The sequence below is a fragment of the Bufo bufo genome, chromosome 1, assembly GCF_905171765.1.
Source record: "Bufo bufo chromosome 1, aBufBuf1.1, whole genome shotgun sequence".
NCBI lineage: Eukaryota > Metazoa > Chordata > Amphibia > Anura > Bufonidae > Bufo > Bufo bufo.
This window is the reverse complement of record NC_053389.1, coordinates 518158180-518183033: the sequence shown is the minus strand read 5'-3', so window position 1 is coordinate 518183033 and position 24854 is coordinate 518158180. Positions and strand designations below refer to the sequence as shown.

The following is a 24854-nucleotide window of genomic DNA, read 5'->3' as shown; positions in this document are numbered from 1 at the left end:
AAACAACAGTATAAGGCCTCATTCACACATACGTGGATTTTCACTGGTTGCTATGGCGCAGTGCGCTTTATGCCGCCGCTGTACAGTAATATACTCGTATAGATCACACGAGTGTATTACTGTACAGTGTCGTAGGCACAAAGCACACAGCGTCATTGGTTGCTATGACGGCGTGCACTCAGCAGGATGAGTTTTCACGGACTGTGGTCCGTGAAAATCCAAGTATGTGTGAATGAGGCCTAACAGCAATTTGGGTCCCCAATTAGTGCAGCGAAGTGTAATAGAATCGCTCCTATTACCCAGGCTGTACACTCCCCTATTGCACCCTGTTCTCCTTTTATAGTGTAGATAATGCCTCCCTATCCTTTCCCTACACCTTGAATGATCTTTCCCTGAACTTGTAAATTGATTTTTCAGCACAATAAAGTCTTTCCTAACACTGTCCCTAGCGCCTGCTGACGTCTCTCCCTGCACTAAGTACACTGGAAAATGGCTATTTATAGGGCTGTGACATCACAGGGGCTGGCTGCTGATTGGCTGCATGCATGGCATTGTGGGTGTTCCCTCGTTCCCAGAGTTCTTTGCTCTATATCCTAATATGTGCAGCAGCCATTTTAGGAAAAAATGCGATTCGTTACCACGATGCGTGGGGAAATTCGACTTCGGTGCGAATCAAATTTTTCCTGAAATTCGGATCAAATTCCACTTCGTCAACTTCAATTCGCTCATCTCTAATAATAAGCAAACTATTGTTATTCTAAAATCTCCCAATATAAACTCAATTTGGAAAATAAGTGACAAATAGAGATGGCCTTGCGGTTCGCACGGCGGCCGTTTCGCGGCGAACTTTGCTAATTTGCGATTTGCCGAACATGTGAACATATGGAGATGTCCACCAGCGCCATATTCTTTTACATTGTGAAGAACTTTGACCCATGACACATCCATCAGGTGGTACAGGACAGCCAATTGAGACGTTTCAGCACATGGACATACCCCCTAACTTATAAATAAACCCGATCTGGCCGCCATTTTACATTCAGTCATTTGCCAGTGTAGGGAGAGGTTGCTGTGTGGAGCAGGGACAGGCTGTTAGGGACACCAAATGCTAGCTAATAGAGCCACAAAAGTCCTTTTAAGGACTGGTATAGGTGTGCAATCGATAGGTGTGACTTACTGAGGGGTGTAATATACTGATAATATACTTTCTAACATAGAAAGTATATTATAGTGCATTTGTATTGTGCAGAAGTTGTGTGCGGTTCTGCTGCGATACTGCAGCTACACAGAGTGCCAAACACTATTGGAACAAATCATTTCTCCTGGTGTGATATACCAGTTGCCCCCCAAAAAAACTGATTGAAGGAGGGGTGTTATATACCAATAATATACTTTCTATATAGTGCATTTGGGTAGTGCAGCATTTGTTTGCGGTTTTGCTGCGTTACCTCAGCTACAAATAGTGACAAACGACATTAAAACAGCTTACTCCCGTGGCCTAAAATTTAATTTTTCCAGGCTCCAACAGGACACATTTCAGAGAATTTCCCTTTTAAGACGCATAAAAATGTCCCCTGATTAAGATACATATTTTTTGCTGGAATTTTTGTCATTGATCCCCCTCTAGTATGTCACTGTCCATGTTGTGGGACTATTTGTACACTTCTAATAAGTATTTGGTGGCTGCAAATATGAGATTAAGGTTTTTCATTAAAGTGAATGTGGCCCGCCGCGAACTTGCGGTTCACAAACATTTGATCGCGTTCGCAAACCGTCCTAGTCGATGTTCGTCCATCACTAGTGACAAATACTTCCAATTAATCTGCCGGAACAGCACTAAGAAACAATTAAGTCCAAATGTTATTTTCAATAAACTGCTGCAGGCTTAACATAAGGTCCCTTTACACTGGACAATATTACAGCAGATTGACGGGAAGGAAGAGTTCCTTCCCAACAATCTGCTGATCGCTAGCGATCTCCTCCACAGTATGGGGAGGAGCGAACGCTAATGCCATCACTCTTCCCCATAAGGACTCGCTGTTTGCAGGCAGGAGATCATTTATTACACAGTTCAATCTGCTGCTGGTAAACGATCAGTTTTGTGTGCGCACAAACTATCCAATTACCCGATGAACAAGTGTTTTGCTCGTTCATCGCGTAATCAGCGGCACATTTACATTGCCCGATCAGCACTAACGAGCATTACTATGAACGCTTGTTAGCTGTAATCTGTACGATAGTCGCCCCATGTAACATAGTAACATAGTATATAAGGCCGAAAAAAGACATTTGTCCATCCAGTTCGGCCTGTTATCCTGCAAGTTGATCCAGAGGAAGGCAAAAAACCCTGTGAGGTAGAAGCAAATTTTCCGCACTTAAGGGGGGAAAAATTCCTTCCCGACTCCAATAAGGCAATTAGAATAACTGCCTGGATCAACAACCCCTCTCTAGTAGCTATAGCCTGTAATATTATTACACTCCAGAAATTCATCCAATCCCCTCTTGAATTCTTTTATTGTACTCACCATCACCACCTCCTCAGGCAGAGAGTTCCATAGTCTCACTGCTTTTACCGTAAATAATCCTTTTCTATGTTTGTGTACAAACCTTCTTTCCTCCAGACGCAGAGGATGTCCCCTCGTCACAGTCCTGGGGAAAAATAGATGATGGGAGAGATCTCTGTACTGCCCCCTGATATATTTATACATAGTAATTAGATCTCCCCTCAGTCGTCTTTTTTTCTAAAGTGAATCACCCTAATGTTGATAATCTTTCAGGGTACTGTAATTGCCCCATTCCAGTTATTACTTTAGTTGCCCTCCTCTGAACCCTCTCCAGCTCTGCTATGTCTGCCTTGTTCACAGGAGCCCAGAACTGTACACAGTACTCCATGTGTGGTCTGACTAGTGATTTGTAAAGTGGTAGGACTATGTTCTCATCACGGGCATCTATGCCCCTTTTGATGCAACCCATTATCTTATTGGCCTTGGCAGCAGCTGACTGACACAGTTTTTTACTGCTTAGTTTGCTGTTTATTAAAATTCCTAGTTCCTTTTCCATGTCAGTGTTACGCAGTGTTTTACTATTTAGTATGTACGGGTGATTTGCATTATTCCTTCCCATGTGCATAACTTTACATTTGTCAGTGTTAAACCTCATCTGCCACTTATCTGCCCAAGCCTCTCATCCAGGCATGGCCAACCTGAGGCTCTCCAGCTGTTGTAAAACTACAACTCCCACCATGCCCTGCTGTAGGCTGATAGCTATAGGTAGCCTGGGCATGCTGGGAGTTGTAGTTTTGCAACAGCTGGAGAGCCTCAGGTTGGCCATCCCTGCTCTAATCTATCCAGATCTATCTGTAGCTGTAGTGTTCTCTTTAGTGTTAATTACTTTACACAGTTTAGTGTCATCTGCAAAAATGTATATTTTACAGTGCAAGCCTTCTACAAGATCATTAATAAATATATTGAAGAGAATAGGGCCCAATACTTCGCTAGTGACAGTGACCCAATCTGAGTGTGTACCATTAATAACCACCCTCTGTTTTCTATCATTGAGCCAGTTACTTACCCACTTACAGACGTTTTCTCCCAGTCCGAGCATTCTCATTTTATATACTAACCTTTTATGTGGTACAGTGTCAAATGCTTTGGAGAAGTTCAGATATACGACATCCATTGATTCGCTGTTGTCAAGTCTAGAACTTACCTCCTCATAGAAACTGATTAAATTAGTTTGACATGACTGATCCCTCATGAAGCCATGCTGATATGATGTTATTTGCTTGTTTTCATTGAGATCCTCCAAGATAGCATCTCTTAGAAAACCTTCAAACATTTTATCCACAACAGATGTTAAACTTTTCGGCCTATAGTTTCCGGGGTCTGTTCTTGCACCCTTTTTAAATATTGGCACCACATTTGCTATGTGCCAATCCTGTGGAACACTCCCTGTCAGTATAGAGTCTGTAAATATCAGAAATAAGGGTCTGGCTATGATGTTACTTGATTATCTTAGGATACGGGGGTGTATGCCATTTGGTCCTGGCGATTTGTCTATTTTAATCTTTTTAAGTCGCTGTTGTACTTCTTCCTGGGTCAGACAGGACACTTTGGGGAATTTACTTTCATTCTGCATTTCATCTGACCATTTATTTCCTCAGTGAATACAGTGGATAAAAAAATATTTAATAGCTTTGCTTTCTCCTCGTCGCTTTCTGCAACTCCCCCTCATTGCTCTGTAGAGGGCCGACACCTTCAGATTTATACTTTCTACCATTTATATAATTGAAGAACATTTTAGGGATAGTTTTGCTCTCTTTGGCAATTAATCTCTTGGTCTCTAGTTTGGCGGCTTTTATTTGCTTTTTACATATTCTATTTTTTTCCTTATAGTTTTTCAGTGCTTCCTCGCTACCCTCCTGTTTTAGTGATTTAAATGCTTTTTGTTATTTATTGCCTTCTTTACAGTTCTATTTATCCACATTGGGTTCTTCTTGTTCCTTAACCTTTTATTCCCATAAGATATGTACCTCTAACAATTAGAATTATAGGATGCTTTTAAAAATATCCCATTTTCTGGCTGTATTTTTATTTTTGAGGACTTTGTCCCAGTTAGTTAGGCCTATGGCCTCTCTTAGGCTACTTTCACACTTGCGTTCGGAGCGGATCCGTCTGGTGTCTGCACAGACGGATCCGCTCCTATAATGCAAACGATAGGATCCGTTCAGAACGGATCCGTCTGCATTATATGAAAGTTAGTCAGACGGATCCGTCCAGACTTTGCATTGAAAGTCAATGGGGGACGGATCAGTTTGAAATTGCACCATATTGTGTCAACTTCAAACGGATCCATCCCCATTGACTTACATTGTAAGTCTGGACGGATCCGTTTGGCTCCGCCTGCTGAGCGGAACGGAGGTAAAACGGTGCCAGACTGAGGCATTCTGAGCGGATCCGCATCCACTCAGAATGCATTGAGGCCGTACAGATCCATTCGGGGCCGCTTGTGAGAGCCTTCAAGCGGAACCCCGAACGCTAGTGTGAAAGTAGCCTAAGTTGGTTAAAGTTTGCTTTTTTGAAGTTTGGTATTTTTGTTCCTCCTTGTAGAAACGCTCGTTTGAAGGATAATTGGAAGGTTATTACTTTATGGTCACTATTTCCCAGGTGTCCCCCCAACCTGCACATCTGTTGTTCTGTCAGGGCTATTGGTTAATACTAAGTCCAGTATGGCCATCCCTCTAGTCGGGTTCTGAACCAGTTGGGAAAGGTAATTGTCTTTGGTTATTGCCAAGAACCTGTTTCCTTTATGAGATGTACAGCTTCGTTTTCCAGTCTGTATCTGGGTAGTTGAAGTCCCCCATAATAACCACCTCATTATGATTTGCCGCCTCGTCTATCTCGTTTAGTAGTAGATTTTCTGTGGACTCTGGTATATTAGGTGGTTTATAATAAACTCCTATTAGTAATTTATTATAATTTTTGCCTCCATGTATTTCTACCTACAGTGACTCCACATGTTCATGTCCCTCACTTATATCTTCTCGGACTGTGGGCTTTAGACAGAACTTTACATAAAGGCAGACCCCTCTCTGGTTTTGACGATCCTTTCTAAACAGACTGTAACCTTGTACATTAACTGCCCAGTCATAGCTATCATCCAGCCATGTCTCAGTTATTCCCACTATGTCATAGTCCTCCTCACACATCACTAATTCCAGTTCCCCAGTTTTATTAGTCAGGCTTCTGGCATTAGTATACATACAATTAAGAGGTTTATGTATATTTTTTACCCTACACCTTTCTTTCTGAACTGTTCTAGTCCCTCCTTCCATTCCTCCCACAGTCCCACTACCTTGCCCCGGTCTCTATCTGCACTATCTTCCCATCCTATAACGTAATTACCCTCCCCTAGTCCCTAGTTTAAACACTCCTCCAACCTTCTAGCCATCTTTCCCCCCAACACAGCTGCCCCTTCCCCATTGAGGTGCAGCCCATCCCTACGATAAAGCCTGTAGCTGACAGAGAAGTCGGCCCAGTTCTCCAGGTACCCAAAACCCCCTACACCAGTTCTTGAGCCACTTGTTAACCTCCCTAATCTCCCTGTGCCTTTCTTTTGTGGCTTGTGGTACAGGCAGTATTTCGGAAAACACTACCTTTGAGGTGCTTGCCCTAAGCTTTTGACCTAAATCCCGAAAATAATTTTTAAGGACTCTCCACCTTCCTTTAACTTTGTCATTGGTTCCGACCTGGACCATGAATGCTGGGTCTTCTCCAGCCCCTCCCAGGGACCTATACTTGAATATTTATATTGCCTATGATGTTGAATAAATTATGAACGTGAGCTGTGCATCAATTGGAAGTAGCAGTGATTTAGTGGACAGAGGATGAGAAGGCTGTCTGGGTTCAAATATAGCATAGGGCTTTTGGGAAATGGGCGGTCATTAAAGGAACCTTTTCGAGAGTTTGGAGTGCTAGGAAATACTGGGTACAACTTAGGTTATCAGATGTAAAACTTTTACTTTTCATCATGTTATCTCCAACTTCCAAAGTTCTCAACAGGTATTCAGTCACTGACAAATTTATGGATTATTTTGGTTAATGCTTCTTTGAGGAGTAAGTATTACTTATGTTTGTTATAAATGTTTTAGCTTTACAACAGACTGAGTGCTATTCTTGATATTTTTTCCAAAATGTCATACATAAAAGAGTATTCTGGTTATTGCAAGTTATTCCCTATCCACAGGATAGGCATGAACTATTAGAACTCCACCTCCATCTACTAGAACTATTGGAATCCCACCAATCATGAGAATGATGACCCTGTACCTCTTGGAGACCACTTAAACTAATAGAGCAGTAGGTCGAGAATGCACACTTCATACTAAAGTTCCAGAGACAGCCAAGTATATTGCTCGGCTATTTCCAGAACTCCTGTAAAGGTTAATGGAATGGCCGTGCACGTGCTTGACCTGTCGCTCTGTATATTTTGCAGGGTCCCCAAGAGGTTCGGGGTCCCCGTCCTTGTGATCGATGGGGTCCCACTGATCCAATAGTTATTACAAGTTTGCCCCTATCCACAGGATAAGGGCATAACTTGTAATAACTGGAATTCTCTATAAATAATTGCTAACCAAAATATATGTCCATTTTTAAGGAGTAGTCTGAAAGTTAAAGGGAACCGAAACAAAAAGATAAAATCTAGGAGAAAAAATTAAAACATCCCCATAAATGAGGAAGTAGGGACTGTAAGGAAAATAGAATTAGGGGGACATCATTATCCCATGACATTGACAGTTTGCACCAAATTAGTTAATGCTTTGTTGAGCAGTCATGGGAAATTGGAGTACCTTATACTTAATTGGTGGAATTTTCATAGAATTAAACAATTCTAGTTATTCTTAAGAATCTGTAAGGCTTTATTCACACATCAGTGATTGTAAGTAAGTAAAATCATATGAGATGGAAACCTTTACATTACACTTTCCTTTCCTGGTTTTTGCCTAAGTCACTGATGGAAATCCCTGAACAAACACTGATGTGTGAATAAGGCTTTAGAGGTGCATTATTCCAGCGCTGGAAATTGCTATGATTAGCCTTAGTTTACTCCTGAAAAAAAGCCAGATGGATAGTAAATAAAAAGTGATGTGCTGTGTGGACACAAGTACCCTCAGAGATGATTGGAAAGGTGATCTTTTGGTAAAGTCCTTTTGCATACCATAAATGTAAGAATTTTTTTTAAAAATAGAACCTATGGGGGAGATGAGTTTTTCAATATCTTAATTTCTTAATATGTCTTTGTTGCCCATAGCAGCACGTCTTTCAATGTAAATATGTGGTAGTAGAGATTCTAACTAAGATACTCAAAGGAAATCTGTCAGTAGGTTTGACAATGCTAAACTGCTGACAGTTCCAGGTAGGGACTGGGGAAAGCAGTAATATTATACCTTTTGTTGACTTCCATATTTTGTTCCTAACCTGCACTGGAGGCAGAGCATCACTGTGAAATGCTCTCCGCATTGAGCTGGTTACCACCCACTTCCTTATGCTCTGAGTGACAGCTGTAGCGGTTGTCTTGTTGGATGCTACAGCTATCATTCTGAGCAGAAGGAAGGGGCTGTGAAGCAGCTCAATACAGAGACCATTTCATTGATCTTCCCAACCCTTATCTAGTGCTGTCAGCAGTTAGCATAGGCAAAACTGCCGACTGATTCCCTTTAGAGTAGAACATTTTGTTTTATACATCACTCAGTGTGAAAGTTTAACCGGACAATTATTTGCATATTTAATTTATGTTTTTTCCTTTTTTGGGCAGGTATATGGGTGCTGTTGGTTCCTCTTCTACGTCATCACGAGTAATGTGCAATAATATACCTGGTTTGGTAACTCGTCAGAGGCAATTGTGTCAGCGCTATCCAGAAATCATGCATGTTATTGGTCTAGGGGTGAGTGAGTGGACAGCAGAGTGTCAGCATCAGTTTAGACATCATCGCTGGAATTGCAACACTCATGAACGAGATCAAAGCTTATTTGGAAAATTTATTTTACGAAGTAAGTTTGATGCTATGAAATTTGTGTAGAATTTGCACTTTAATGATAAACCAAGAATAAAAATGTGTGCACACACAAAAACCTATGGTGATATGAAAGGAAAATTGAACTCTTTCTGCTGGTTTCCCTCACAAATTACATCTGACCGTTGGAGGCTTAGCAGTTGGACACCTTTGGTATCCTACTAACAAAACGTGTTTTTCTACATAGGACAACCTCTTAAATTTAGAGAAACAACACCTAATGGTGGTATAGTGCAGTATATTAGCTCTGTTCTTACACATGAAGGTAGGTGCAACTGCTAACTACTTCTCCATTGTGACTGGCATATTTTGTTATAAATGTTGCTTAAATTGGTACTGCGCTTTGGAAAAACATCTCATATGTCAGTGACATATCAAAAGTTTTGATCAGTGGGGTCTCAAAAGTCTATAGGTCCTTCTCTATTCCATCTCCTGCAGTGAGGAGAGAGGGTACGGTATGTGAGTGCTTCTATCGCCGCGTTCTAGCAATTGGCGGGAGTCTTAGCCATTGAACCCCACCGATCAAAACTTTTTATATGTTACTGACGTATCAAATGTTTTCACAAAAAGCAGTGCCACTTTTTACAGCAAAACTGTGCCCAAACAATAAAATGTGTTAATGAATATTTCTCTTCTGGTAGTCTGCACAGCATTTTGACATTTAAGAGTAACTTAGTCAATTGATTTGACTGACATCTCTCTGACCTGACAGAAAATGCATCTGACTAGGTTTTACTTGCAATCCCCATTATTTACTATGTAAATTGAAACTGAAAGACCATTGGTTAGTACATTATTTAGCTACGATGAGAACAAAAAAAGAACAAATTTTCCTTAAAGGGGTTGTCTCATCATGGACAATGGGAGCATATCGCTCTTACAGGTGTGGGCCCCACCGCTGGGACCCGCACCTATATCGAGAACGGATCCCCGCAAGTGAAGGAAGGTGCACTGCTCATGCGCAGCCTCCCTACATTCATTTTCTATGGGGTCGGCTATTTCCGTCGGCCCCATAGAAATGAATGGGAGCGGGGGCTGCGCATGCGCGGTACACTCCCATTCACTTCTATGGGGAGCCGGCTTGGTGGTGGCCGGACTGGAGTCCTCCAGACATCACCTTGCGGAGCTCCGTTCTCGATATAGGTGCGGGTCCCAGCACCTATAAGACAATGGGGGCATATCCTAGCAATATTCCCCCATTGTCCATGATGAGACAACCCCTTTAAAATGTATTCAGTCATAACAAAATATATGTGTTTGTGGATGGACAACAACAGACCAATCAGATATTAATATTGGTCTCATACCTGTGGGTTTACATCAAGCCATGTACAATGACCCGTTCACTTTTTTTCAAATTTTATGTTGCAGCATTGTGCAAAAATAAAAAACAAAACAAGTTTTGCCCCATCAATCTGCACTCAATACCTCATAATAAGAAAATGAAAACAGAATTTTATATATTCTTTACAAATTTATTAGAAATGAAAAACTTAAATTAGTATTTAGACCCTTTGCTATGACATCATGAAATCTAGGTCTGAGGCCTTCCATTTCTCTTGATCATCTTTGAGATTTGGAAACACAAACCCCTGTCTATATAGGGTCTCAAAGCTGCATATAATAGCAAAAACCAAGCCGTAAGGAGGAAAGAACTGCCTGTAAAGCTCAAAGACAGAATTGTGTGGAGGCACAGAGCTGGAGACTGGTACAAAAAAATATTCTGTTACACTGAAAGCTTCCAAGAGTACAGAGGCCTCCATAATTCTTAAATGTAAGACATTTGGAAGAACCAGAACTCTTTCTACAGCTGGCCGCCCCACATAATTACGTAATCGCAGGAAAGTGCTTTGTTAAAATAGCTGACCAAGAACCGATTGGCTGAGCACCAAAGATCCTGCGTGCAGATGGGAAAAAAAATCAAGAAGGTTAACCATCACTGCAGCTCTCCACCAATGTGGAGCTTTATGGCACAGTGGCCAGAAATTACCCTCTCCTCAGTAAAAGACACATGAAAGCCCACCTGTAGTTTGCAAAAAATGCCTAAAGGACTCTGAGGCTGTGAGAAACAAGATTCCCAAGTCTGATGAAACCAAGATTAACTTTTTGTCATCAATTCTAAGCATCATATTTGGAGGAAACCAGGCACTGCTCACCTGCCCATCCATAGATTGAAGCATGGTGGTGGCAGCATCATTCTGAGGGGGTTCTTTTCAGTGCCTAGAACAGGGAGACTGGTTATGGTTGAGGGAAAGTTGAATAGAGCAAAGTACAGAGATATCCTTAAAGGGGTTATCCAAAGTTGTTAACACCCCCACACAATGCCTAGGCCGCTCTTACAGACAATACCTGGTCCCCCACGCCTGTGTCCTCCCGGATCCATGGAGGTTGCTGCATCTTTCCATTACGCAGATCACAACATCCGTTGATGGGGGTGCAGCGAATAGCAGGCCATGATGATGACCTGCCCCCTTGCATCATATGTGACGTCACGCGTGACGCAAGGGGAGTGGGTCAATGCCCACGGCTCTGCTCTCCTCTGGACCTCAGACTGGGCTGAAGGTTGACTTTTCAACAAGACAATAACCCTAAGCACACAGCCAAGACAACACATGAGTGGCTTAGGGACAACTCTGAATATCCTTGAGTGGCCCAGCCAGAGCCCTTACTTGAACCCAATTGAAGGTCTACGGAAAGACCTGAAAGTGGCTGTCCACCTACAGTCCCTATCCAACCTGGCAGAACTTTGAGAGGATCTGCAGAGAAGAATGGCAGTCATACTCAAGAAGACTAGAGGCTGTATTCACTGTCAAAAATGCTTCAACTCAGTACTGAGTATGTAACAGCGGCTGCTGTGCGCCGCTGTTCCCCTGCTTACCACCGCGGTTCTGGGCGCAGTGTTCAGCGGTGATCTGCGGCTTGTGCTTCCGATTTCACCGCTGCAGTCCTGGGCTCTGTGTGAGTGCTGTTGTTCTGGATCCGCTCCACAGTTTGCTCTCAGTTCGGCCACAGCATGCTTGCTGTTTGTTCCTGCTGCACTTCCTTAAGGGCCAGCGCTTGTCACTTCCTGTGCTTTGTGGCTTAGGTCATGTGACCTCGCTGACCTATCCTAGCCTTCCTGTGCATATATATAAGTAGCTTAGCCCCCTTCCCAGATGCCTCAGCTCCAAGGTCCTTGTGCTCTGCTAAGGCTCCTGATAACCCCTTGTGTTCCTGACTCGTATTTGTGTTATTGGATTCTGCTACCCGTCTGATCCCTGCCTGCTAGCCTTGACTCTCCTTTTGCCAACCCGGATTTCCGTACCTGTGCCGCCTGCCCTGACCTTTCGCCTGTCTGACTACGCCTCTGCCTCATCCTTCGGTCCTGCACTGTTGCTCCTGTTAACGACTCCGCCTTTCTGACTGCCTGTACTTCTGGTACCTTTCCCTGGTACCTCCTGGTCTGCCTGGACCAGCTGACTAGGGTGCCTATTATCCTCAAGAAGTAGCGACCTGGTGTTCCCCTCGGGAAAGTCTATCCCCACCATCAGGGGTAGTGTGAATAATCAAGGGGTTCACTTAGACAATGCCCTTAAAGGAGGTAGGACATGTGGCACAGTGGGTTCACACCCACTGCTCGTGACAGAGTAAAGGGTCTAAACACTTTAGTTTTTCCTTTTCAAAAAATTTGTAGTTTTACAAGATTCTGCTTTCACTTTGTTATTATGAAGTATTGAGTGCAGAATGACAGGGAAAAACTTGAATTGTTTTTACTTTAGCACAAGGCCGCAACACAACAAAATGTAAAAAAGTGAAAGGGTCTGAAGACTTTCTAAATGCATTGTATATATGCCTCTGAGACTGATTGGATTAGAAGACAAAGGTAAGATATTCCTGCATTGAGGTAGGAATGCCCTCATGTTAGTCCATATGCATTTCCAAGGAACTTAGAAAGCTGTATCTTCCTTATAGGGTAAGTTCCGATATTGCAGATTTTTGGTGTGGAATCTGCATTCTGCACCAAAAATTTGCAGCGCTTTTCCTTAAAATATTCAAGGATAGGGTTCTCAACACCTCATCCAAACAGAAAAAAACATTAGTCCACAGTTTAGGGCATGATGTTGATTTTCATATTTGAAGCACCCTCGTTATGTCATGGAATAGTCACAGAGTTTCACCTTTTACAGTGCAAATGATAACACATGTATTTTGACACACATTCAATGTGGAAAATTTGACACAGAAAAACATCTCAGCAACCTGTTAACCCATTCTGAGAGTTTCAAGTCACTTTAAAGGGGTATTCATATCTGGACATTTATGGCATATCGATAAGATATACCGTAAATAACCAATAGTTGTAGCTCCCACCTCTAGGACCCAGTCATATATCAAGAACGGGCCCTGAAGTGAATGGAGAGCAAGTTACTCATGTGAGGCCACCCTTCCATTAACTTCTAGGCAACTTCCTAAAAATAACTGAGTTGTCTCAACTATATTCGGAAGTCCCATAATGATGAATTGAGAGGTGGCTGCATGTGTGGCTTGCTCTCCATTCACTGCTATGTGACTTGTGAAAATAGCTGATCATACTCGTTTGGTTATTTTTGGAAGTCCCATAGAAGTGAATTAGGAGAACGTCATGCTTGCATGGTGAGCTGCCCATTCACAACATGGTCCCGTTCTAGAGATAGGAGCAGCCCAAAAGGTGAGACCCACACCTATCTGACATTTATGGGATATCTTATTTTTCATAAATGTCCAGATGGGACAACCCCTTTAATGGCTTGCTCAGGTTCAGTACTCATTTAGAAGTTCAAAATATAACATACTTTTGTTTAATATTCAATCTGTATCCTTTTGGCTTCTGTAACTATTGTCTAAATGTTTCATTTTGTGCAATATTTTCCACTTGCAAATCTATATTGGGAGTTAGTTTTTATTCATTTAAGTCAGTGGGCATGGCCCTAGCCCAATAGTGTTGTTAGAGATTAAAATACTTTATTTGTTCACAGAAATGGATTTTTGAAAATCCACAAGTCACGTAACACATCATTTGTCTAGGTTGTGCTTTGCTCTCATGTTTCCTATATTCAATATGTATTACAGTTTTGGGTAATATATATTGTGCATGCAAAATGTATCCTTTCAGTCCTTTTCCCCACTCAACTGCTTTCTGGAGTGACTTTCATTTTACTTGGCACATAGGAAGCCAAGACAAAGGTCCTCAAATCTTAAATTATGTACATTATATACCATGTTTAATTAACTTATGTGGAAAACATGTTCGATCACAATATCTCCCTCCCCCACCCCCCAAAAAAAAAAGAAAAAAAAGAATTAGGTATCCTATTTGTTAATGTAGTTGTGTGTTACGTCTCTCCCATCTTCATATTGAGTTAAGGACACATTAGGCTAATGACTGTAAATGACTGGCCACAAAATGGTAAATTTTTGGAGAAAAGGTAATAAATGCTTGTGTGTTTGTTGGACCATGTGGCCAGAACTGAGGGGGTTTGTCTCTTGGCTAATGTAAATTGAGAGATGTGATAAATAAGCCTTGTTTGTACAAGGTTAAAATAATGGGCAAATGTACCTCTGCTCATTCCCCAAAAAATGCACCATCACATACAGTGAGGAGAATTAAGGAGCAAAGTACAATTTACTATGCAAGGTACATTGAAGGGATGCATAAAACAGGTTTGAAGCAACAAAGTAGTGTTCATGTTTTTGAGGACCAGTGAAGGCTGATGGATAAATCCATTGCTCTGCTTACCCTCAAGGCATCAGAAGACTTGTACGTGTTATGCATCCTGTTATTTTCTCCCTTCTATTTTATAACAGTTTTGCCTCGTTGTATGTCATATTATTTTGTCGATCTGTAGGAAAAAAAGACATGGATTGCACATTCACATATAATGTATTCATCTATTGCTTCTCAGCATCATTTATAAACTGTACACAAGGCACTTTGTATATGTTTTGATCAAAATACATAGGCCTACTCACCACATCAAGATGGCCTCTTTTGCGTGGTTCCCCTGGACCCCACTATACGCTCTAACAGATACTAACTGTCGATTTCCTGGATCGAATGGAGTGGTTTATATCTCTGCTATAACAACACTTACGCTTTTACTTAGTTTAGCCTCTCTTTCTCTGTAATATTCGGTTGTTTGTTACGTTTCGAAAAGTTGGCCACAGTTTTATGCCTTTGATTTATGTTGCATGAATTGAACTTCCATTGTCACGGCCATGCCCTCGACCGTGACTCCTTTACCGCATGCAGTTGCCTGCGGTTTTGTATGGGTGTTCAACCACGGGTGAGGGCCATTTGTCTGTGGCCTCACTTGCGGTTGCTGCGGGCAACCAGTGTTGTATTTTGCAGCAGAGCAGCCTGAGCGTCGCTAGGCAGCTTGCTGCCCTGGCATGCGGTCACACCTAGCAACCTTTATGTTAGGTGTGTGTATGTTATGCACGTTGTATGTATTGTGTGCACTTCCCATTTATGTGTCTTTCCCTTCTGTGGTACTGGAAGGGTTAACTTCCTTCCCAGTGTGTGTGTGTGATGTCACTGGGTGTGTCCAACCCTTGGGTGTGGCCACTTGGGCCTATATAGACCCTCTCTCTAGCAGGGCTCAGTAGGTTGCTTCAGTCTTGCTAGCTGAAGCAGCCTCCTGTGTTTTCCATCCGCCTGTGAGAGCCACCACTGTGGTCATAGTTTAAGTTTATGTTTTCCTGTACTATTTAGTGCTGCCATGTATCTGGGTTCCGGTGTGTGGATGAGTTTGTGCTGACGTCTGTCTGCTATTTGTGGACTTCAGCTTTCCTGCACACGGATCTAGTCAGCAGGGCTGTGGCAGGTGGCTGAAACTAGTGCAGCACCTGCCATATACATAGGCTGTTTATGTTTCCCCTTTTCCAGCAGCTTGGCCGTTGAGACTCCTGCTCCTCCGTGCTTAGGAGGAGTGGGTTGTCTTACTCAGCTCCTAGCTTAGGGCCATCTTGAGGGCTAGCAGGGACTTCTAGGTTCCGGAGCATGAGCCCTCCTACTATCAAGGTTGGCTCATGTAGCTAGGAGTCAGGGTCAGGTTAGGGATGCGTTTAGGAGGTGACCTGCTCCCTAATCCTGTCTTCTTGGTCAAGCAGCCATAACATCACCGGGCTCCACACGGCTGAGGATTTCCCCCATCCTCAGCCGTGACATCCATCTTTTCCTTAGGTCGTGCATTAGTAAACGTAAACTTTGGTCACGTTGTTTGATAGGGTGGTAATAAACTTGGTTATTATGCCCCCTAAAATTCGGAAATCTGGGGGTGGGGTAAGCCCTCCAAAAGGCGGTCTTGGGACCAGTCCCCAAGCACGTTTAGATAAATTTCTGTGGTCACCTACGCCTAAAACTAGGGGGGGTCCCAAAAAATGGGAGGCCACCTTGACGCAGCCGGAAACAAGACAGCCGCGGCAATGTTCGCCTCCTTCGGATCCTAAAGAGGTTGAAAGGGAAGGACTGGAGGGTGTCAATAATAAATTTGCTGAAATTTTGGGAGCAGTGAATAAGACCAATAGCACTGTATCGCAATTAACAAGTACAATGGCGGCCGTACAGGGGGACATCACCATAATTAGGGATGAAATCACAAAACTAAGAGCAAAAATGATGATTTGGAGTTGGAGACAGCGGGTGTGAATAAGGAGTTGGGTTTAACAAAAAATAGGGCGGGTAATAGGGAGGGTAAGGGGTGGGGGGGTTAGCTGCTGTCGCTGGGCCTAGGGGACCTCCTTCTCCCCCCCCTGCCAGTCTGTAGAAGGTTTAGTTCTGTGATAGCTTATAATGACGTGTAGGGTTTTGTGTTGGAATGTGCAAGGGTTGGGGAATAGAATTAAAAGGACAGTGGTGTTTGATGTTATGGCCCGGCACCTCCCGGCAATAGTGGCTTTACTGGAGACGCATGCAACGGTTGAGAAGCTCCCCCAATTAAATAGGCGTCGGGCGAAATTGGAATAGCACTCATGCCTCTCATCATACTCGAGGGGTGTGAGTGTGTATATCTATCATGGGGTAGACTTTGGTTGTTCGAGTGGATAGGGCGGGTCGTTATGTTTTCCTTTACGGTCAGTGGAACGGACAGGAGACTATTTTAGCTTTCATCTATGTCCCTCCCCCTTTTGCATCCACTGTTCTATCCTTGTTGTCCACTTTCATTTGTAGTAAACCCCCGTGCCCGATGTTGGTAGGTGATTTTAACACAGTTCTGGATCTGGCGCTGGATAGGATATCTCCCTCCTCTGAGCAGAGGCAGACTCTGTCTCTGTTGGGCACCATCACTCAGGAGTTAGCCTGGGTTGATGTTTGGCGCTATTTGTATGGGGAAAAAAGAGCGTATTCATGCTTTGGCCGGTCGTACAGGTCAATGTCAAGAATCGACTTAGCCTTCGCAAATGCGGCTATGTCTGATCAAGTTGTGAAGATGAAATATAAATTGCACGGAATCTCTGACCACTCTCCGTTTCTGCTTCTGCTCAGGGGGGCGGGGTTAAATACGCGTCCCAATAGAGCCTTTAGACTGAATACTTATTGGCTGGAGGTTATTGGAGAGCGGGATTTGATCAATGAGGAGATCCTGGAATTTTGGCATCGTAACGAGGGCTCCACCCATATCCATTTTGTATGGGATGCCTTGAAGGCTTATATTAGGGGCCTCTATTGTAGTAAAATTAGACAGTAAAAAGACAACGAGCGGAATTCTATAAACAGGAAAACACAATGAGGGAGATAGTTAGGAGGTTGCAGGGAGCGCTGACTAAATACGGCACGGATGCACTTCGCACACAACTGAAAGAAGCCAATCTACAATACATGTCTTTTATGGTAAACAAGACCCAACACAAACTCTTTTTTTCAAGGACAAAGATGTTTTAGGGAGGAGGGGAAAACAGGTAAATTGTTAGGCGCATTGGTTGCCAACCAAAGGGGCACGGCCAAAATTAGGTATATTAGAAATATTCGGGGCCAGATAGTGAAGGATCCGGATCTGATTAGACAGGAATTTGTCAACTATTACTCTACTATATATAGATCCGAAACGGTATGTACCTCTTCTAACATCGATGACTATTTGAACCAATTAGAAATGCCCTTCCTTTCCCCTCAGGAAACTGGAATGCTTGATCACCCTCTACAACAGGCAGAATTAGAGGATGCTCTTCGGTCGCTTAAACATAACTCATCACCTGGGGCCGACGGTTTGCCATTCGAACTATATAGATATCACGCTAAAGTACTTCTCCCTATTTTGTTGCAGGTGTTAACCGAATCCCACAGATATGGTTCCCTCCCTCCATCTTTTAGGGAGGCAATCATTATCTTAATTCTAAAAAAAGATAAGGACGACTGTGAGGTTGGGTCTTACAGGCCCATATCACTCCTTAATACTGACTATAAGATTTTCGCAAAGTCTCTAGCAAATCGTTTGAAACGGGTGATTGCAGCCCTGGTTCACCCTAATCAAACGGGATTTATACCCGGGAGACAGATTCAGGAGAATCTGTATGGGGCGTACTTGAACCTATCGGTAGGGGGGGGGGGGGGGTCCGGACCACTCTATCCTGTCCCTGGACGCTGCTAAAGCGTTCGACAGGTTAGAGTGTTCCTTCCTGTGGCGGACTATGGCACACTTTCGACTGGGGTCTACCTTTTATTACAAGGCTTGCAGGATCCGCCTGGATGGTCAGATTTGGGGGTTCGGGGTAGCGGAAGAGAGTGATAAAATCAGGCTCTATGCAGACGACGTCATCCTTTTTTTGGATCAGGGTTGGAAGGCTGTCCCCTACGTTATGCAGGTGATAGAGGAGTTTAGTGAACTGTCCGGTTATTTAATTAACTGGGCTAAGTCCTCACTCCTCCCGCTAAACCGAAAGGCCCCCGACCGAAGCTCCCGGGTTCGGATTTTGTCTAGGGATGACTCCCTGGAATACCTGGGGATAAGGATAGGTCTTCCCATAGGTAGATTTTATGAGTTAAATCTTTCCCCTGTAATAGATAAAGTGAAGGGGAAAATTAGAGCCTGACAAAAATTAGCAATATCCCAAACTGATCATCTGGCATTAATAAAAATTATCATATTACCGCTGGTTTTGTATCCGATCTGTGCTTCCCCCATCTGGATAGAAGACGCCTTTTTTTATAGATTGGAAGTTCTAATAAACGATCTAATCTGGGGGAGGAAGAGGGTCCGCATAAAGCAGACATATTTGTGGCTGGCCGAGTCAAATGGGGGATTATCACTCCCTTTCTTTCAAGGGTATTTTTTCTCTGCACAGTTACAAAGATGCTGTAATGCTGGCGAGAGTGCTCTAGGGCAGTACTTACCGTATTTTTCGCCCTATATGACGCACCGGCCCATAAGACGCACCTAGGTTTTTGAGGAGGAAAATAAGAAAAAAAATATTTTGAACCAATAGGTGTGCTTTTGGTGGGTTTTGAACTAATTGTGGTCTGTGGATTGCGAACTGTTATGGGGGATCTGTGGATGGCGAACTGTTATGGGGGATCTGTGGATGGCGAACTGTTATGGGGGATCTGTGGGTGACGCACTGTTATGGGGGATCTGTGGGTGATGCACTGTTATGGGGGATCTGTGGGTGACGCACTGTTATGGGGGATCTGTGGGTGACGCACTGTTATGGGGGATCTGTGGGTGACGCACTGTTATGGGGGATCTGTGGGTGACGCACTGTTATGGGGGATCTGTGGGTGACGCACTGTTATGGGGGATCTGTGGGTGACGCACTATGGGGGATCTGTGGGTGACGCACTATGGGGGATCTGTGGGTGACGCACTGTTATGGGGGATCTGTGGGTGACGCACTGTTATGGGGGATCTGTGGGTGACACTTATGGGGGATCTGTGGGTGACACTTATTGGGGTCTCTGGATGGCACTGTTATGGGGATCTGTGTATGACAGTTATAGGGGGGATCTGTGGATGACACATATATAGCATCTTATGCTATGTGTCATCCACAGATCCCCTCCATAACAGTGTCCCTGTAGTGAATGACCCTCAATACAGGGGGTGGGGATTGCATCTGCTTTTATAATGACAGCGGGGCCCGTGCAGTGACTGTATTCTACTACATGGGCCCCGCTCACTGTATAATCGTATCTGTAATAGTTAATTATGTATATACCGGTAATTGCATAATCAGCGCCTGTATTCCTTACAACTTCAAGCGCTCGGTAGGGAGCAGAGAGGAGGGAGGAGGCAGGCCGGGAGGACGGGCGCTGGCAGCGTGAGTCACTACGTCATGCGCCTGCGCCGCCTGCTTCATTCATAAAGTGGGCGGCGCAGGTGCGTGACATAGTGACTCACGCTGCCAGCGCCCGTCCTCCCGGCCTGCCTCCTCCCTCCTCTCTGCTACCTACCGAGCGCTTGTAGTTGTAAGTAATACAGGCGCTGATTATGCGATTACCGGTATATACATAATTAACTATTACAGATACGATTATACAGTGAGCGGGGCCCGTGTAGTAGAATACAGTCACTGCACGGGCCCCGCTGTCATTATAAAAGCAGATGCAACCCCCACCCCTTCTCCCTCACAGCAAATACACCCGCCGTGCGGCATCGCGGCAGGTGTATCATTGAAAATTCGGCAAAATCAGCAGCATTCGCCCCATAAGACGCACTGCTATTTTCCTCCCACTTTTGGGGGGGGGAAAAGTGCGTCTTATAGGGCGAAAAATACTAAATAGGGTATCAGGTAGGTCACTTGACAATATTTTTATGCATTTAGAAACCGCACACTTCCTTACTTTGGATACTAGATGTTCAATTGTGAGAACACTACAGAGGGTTTGGGACACATTGAAAACGATTTTGCAGGTGCGTCACGTTTTTCATTTTACCCCGTTGTGGGAGAACTGGAATTTAGGGGAATTTTGGAAAATAACTGATTACACTTATTGGAGTTGTAAAGGTATCACTAGAGTGGCTCATCTGTTTGTTGCAGATCGTTTCAAAGCTTTAGGGGATTTTAATTTCACAAACACCTTTTTAGATCAATTGATGTATGTACGGTTAAAACATGCCTATGATGCTACACTTAATAAAACATATATGATTACTGAACAACAATTATTCTTTGATTAAGTTTTTCTTCACGCAGGGAAAAAGATTAAAATGGCACAGATTTACTCAAAAATGCGAGATTCACTGTCCACGGTGTTTCCCCTTAAAAGTACATTTAAATGGGAACAGGAATTAAAAACCTCCCCCCTCCCCTTGCCACAGATTTTCAAAAATATAAAAAAGGTATCATTGGCTGCCAGCTATAGATTGATCCAATTTAAGATTTTACATAGGCTATACTATACACCACAAATGCAGGCTAAGTTTCTTAACCCTTTCATGACCAAGGGTCATTGATGCCCTAATGTCCAGGTCAAAATTTACAAATCTCGCATCCGTCACTTTATGTGGTAATAGCTTTGGAACACTTTTACTTATCCAAACCATTCTGAGATTGTTTTCTCGTGACATATTGTACTTCATGATAGTCATATATTTGAGTCAATATATTTCACCTTTATTTATGAAAAAATCCAAAATGTACCCAAAATTTTTAAAAATTCACAATTTTCCAAATTTCAATTTCTCTGCTTCTAAAACAGAAAGTCATACCTAATAAAATATTTATTACTTAACATTTCCCATATGTCTACTTTATGTTGGCATTATTTTGGAAATGTCATTTTATTTTTTTAGGACGTTAGAAGTTTAGAAGCAATTCTTAAAATTTTTAAGAAAATTTCCAAAACCCACTTTATAAGGACCAGTTCAGGTCTGAAGTCACTTTGTGGGGCCTACATAGTGGATACCCCCATAAATGACCCCATTGCAGAAACTACACCCCTCAAGTTACTCAAAACTGATTTTACAAACTTTTTTAACCCTTTAGGTGTTCCACAAGAATTAAAGGAAAATGGAGATGAAATTTCTAAATTTCACATTTTTGGCAGATTTTCCATTTTATTGCATTTTTTTATTTAACACATTGAGGGTTAACAGCCAAACAAAACTCAATATTTATTACCCTGATTCCGCGGTTTACAGAAACACCCCACATGTGGTCATAAACTGCTGTACGGGCACACGGCAGGGCGCAGAAGGAAAGGAATGCCATACGGTTTTTGGAAGGCAGATTTTGCTGAATTGGTTTTCTGAACGCCATATGTTTTTTATTTTTCTGCCGATCGTCTTGTGCAGGGGCTCGTTTTTTGCAGAAAGTGTTGAGGTTTTAATTGGTACCATTTTTGGGTACATAGGATTTTTTGATCATTTATTATTACACTTTATAGGGCAAGGTGACCAAAAAATTGGCTGTTTTGGAACAGCTTTCATTTATTTATTTTTACAGTGTTCATCTGAGGAGTTAGGTCATGTGATAGTTTTATAGAGAAGATCGTTACGGACGTGGCAATACCTAATATGTATACTTTTTCTTATTTATTTAAGTTTTACACAATAATAGCATTTCTGAAACCAAAAAAAATATGTTTTAGTGTCTCCATAGTCTGAGAGCCATAGCTTTTATATTTTTGGGGCGATTGTCTTAAATAGGGTATCATGTTTTGCGGGATGAGGTGACGGTTTAATTGGTACTATTTTGTGGGTCATAAGCCTTTTTTATCGCTTGCTGTTGCACTATTTGTGATGTAAGGTGACAAAAATAGTTTTTTTGGCACGTTTTTTTTTTTTTTTTAATAGTGTTTATCGGACTGGGTCTATCATGTGATATATTTATAGAGATGGTCGTTACGGACGCGGTGACACCTAATATGTGTATTTTATTTTTTCATTTTTTTATAGGAAAAGGCAATTTCTTTTTTTAATTTACATTTTTATTTATTTATTTATTTTTCATTTTTATTATTTTCACTTTCTTTTTTTATCAAGTCCCTCTTGGATCATGAAGATCCAATGGGGCTGATGGCTGTACTATACTTTGCAATGCTCTTGCATTGCAAAGTATAATACTATTAGATGCCCTGTAGGTGGCAGCACCGGATGCCTTTGCCATGGCAACCGGACGCCTTTGCAAAGCGTCTGGTTGCCATGGCAACCATCGGGCGCTGCTATCACAACGCTGCAGCCCTGATGGTTGAGAGAGGGAGCTCCCTCCCTCTATTAACCCCATGGATGCTGCAACCGCGGCATCTATGGGGTTACAGCAGAGTGTCAGCATAGAGCTGACACTCGCTGCTGATGGCGGCGGCTCAGGAATGGAGCCGCCGCCATCACATACAGGATCGGGGGCAGCGCTGGAATGGGGGGGGTATTGGGGTACGGTGGCTAACATTGAGGGTGAGGGAGGCTGGGGCAGGAGGGGCGGGGAGACAGCATGGGGCGGACCGCATCAGGGAGGGACTACATGAATATGGATCGGGCGGGGGAACTACTTCATCAGGGACAAGCACGGACAGGGGGGTGTTGGAGGCAGATTGGGGGCCACAGAGACACTACCTGATTTCAGGCTGTGATCTGCAGAGCGCAGATCAGAGCCTGAAACCGGCATTTTTTCCACTGCCGCGATCCGATTGGTTAGTCTGCACAGACTAACCAATCGGATCGATTGTCGGCAAGGGACCACTCTGGACCACTCTGATCCCTTGCCGGCATTACTGAACTGTATGCTGTCCGTGACAGCAGCAGGGCAGGGGCAGAAGCTTTAATCCAAGCGTTTTGCAGCGCTTGGATTAAAGAACTGTCTTGACGTTTATAGACGTGATAGCTGCACGGGGCATGTGCAGCTATCACGTATATATACAGATTGCAGTCGGGAAGGGGTTAAAAACCGAGGACGTGACTTTCCCTGTCGAAAGTGCAACAGACCCAATGTTGGATATATCCATCTTTTATGGGAATGCAGTGCGATAAAGCGCTTTTAGGAGCAGGTATTTACAGCAATGCAGGCGGATTCTCCCCAAGCTTGTGTACCAGATATGATTTCCGTAATTTTGGGCTATCATACACCTGACAATCCTAATCCTTTTGATCATCGATTAGATTGGTTAAGGGGCTGTTTGATAGCAAAGGTTCTGATAGTTAAGAGATGAGGTTCCCCCATTTCCCCGGTATTTGAGGAGTGGCGTCGGATCATGTCCCAAATAAGGATGAGGAGGTTGAGAGGCGAAGTAGGTGAGGTATGCGCGATCGTGCTGCTGTGCAGAAGTGAGGTGTATTGTCTAGCTTGGCCTGTGGGGTGGAGTAGACGAACGGGTACGGGGAGAAGGTACAGGGTCCGGGCCATCTGCGACAGCAGCTAAGGGTAAGAGGGGGAATTGCGGGGTTTAAAGGTACTATACTTGTGTATACAGTGTGGGATTTAACGCTACCATCTATGTTAATGTGGAAATTATAGTAACATCTATGGCATATGTATATAAGCTGTGTTTACTCCTCTGTTTTTTTGGCTTATCTCCACCTTTTTCAGCGCTGTTCATTTGTCTTCTTTTTGTAACTATTATTGGGGGGGAATTTTTTTTTTTATTTAATAAAAAAAAAAGAAAATAGGCTAATCTTGGATTGTGCAGCCACATTTTATGCACTGATCTATTGCTTCTTAGCATAAATTATAAACATGTACACGAGGCAGTTTGTATACGTTTTGATCAAAATGCATAGGCACACTCACCACATCAAAGTGGCCTCTTTGATGAATATTGCATCACTTTATTGTCTTTTTATATTTTGTAATCACTGTGCCTTTTTGTATTAAAAAGAACCTGTCAGCCTGAAATGCAGGGCAATCTGCAGGCAGCAAGTCCTAGAGCAGAAGGAGCTGAGCAGATTGATATATCGTTTTGTGGGAAAAGATTTAATAGAACTTTAAATGGTGTCACGGTGCGGTTCACTGTGACAGTTTGGGCTGTGTAGGCTGGCTGTATGCTCTCCAGTGTACTGGCTGCAGGCCGACACCTGTGTATTCTGGCTGCTTGCTGGCTGCGGTGTCTTGTGTGAACTATGCCCGTGTTTGTGAGTACTCCCCATGTCTGCATCTCTGTGCAGTTCCTATCACTGCTGGCTGCAGGCTCCCTTATGTACTGGCTGCAGGCCAATACCTGTGTATGCTGGTTGCTTGGGACTGCATGCTGGCTGCGGTGTAGTGTGTGAACTGTGGCCTATGTTTGTGGATTTCCGTGTCTGCATCTCTGTGGTTCCTGTCTCTGGTGCCGTGCAGGCTGGCTGCATGCGCTTTGTGTACTGGCTATGGGTGTTCTCATGCTTGCTGGTTCTGGCCT

General features: G+C 43.3%; 1 protein-coding gene across 1 annotated transcript in view; it reads left to right on the top strand.

Annotated features, from left to right (window-relative positions):
* Positions 1-24854, top strand: part of WNT2 (Wnt family member 2) — a 136201-nt gene that overhangs the window by 51210 nt on the left and 60137 nt on the right. The window contains exon 2 of the mRNA XM_040413698.1: positions 8314-8549. Coding sequence (XP_040269632.1) covers positions 8314-8549 — 236 coding nt within the window. The remainder of the gene's footprint in view (positions 1-8313; positions 8550-24854) is intronic.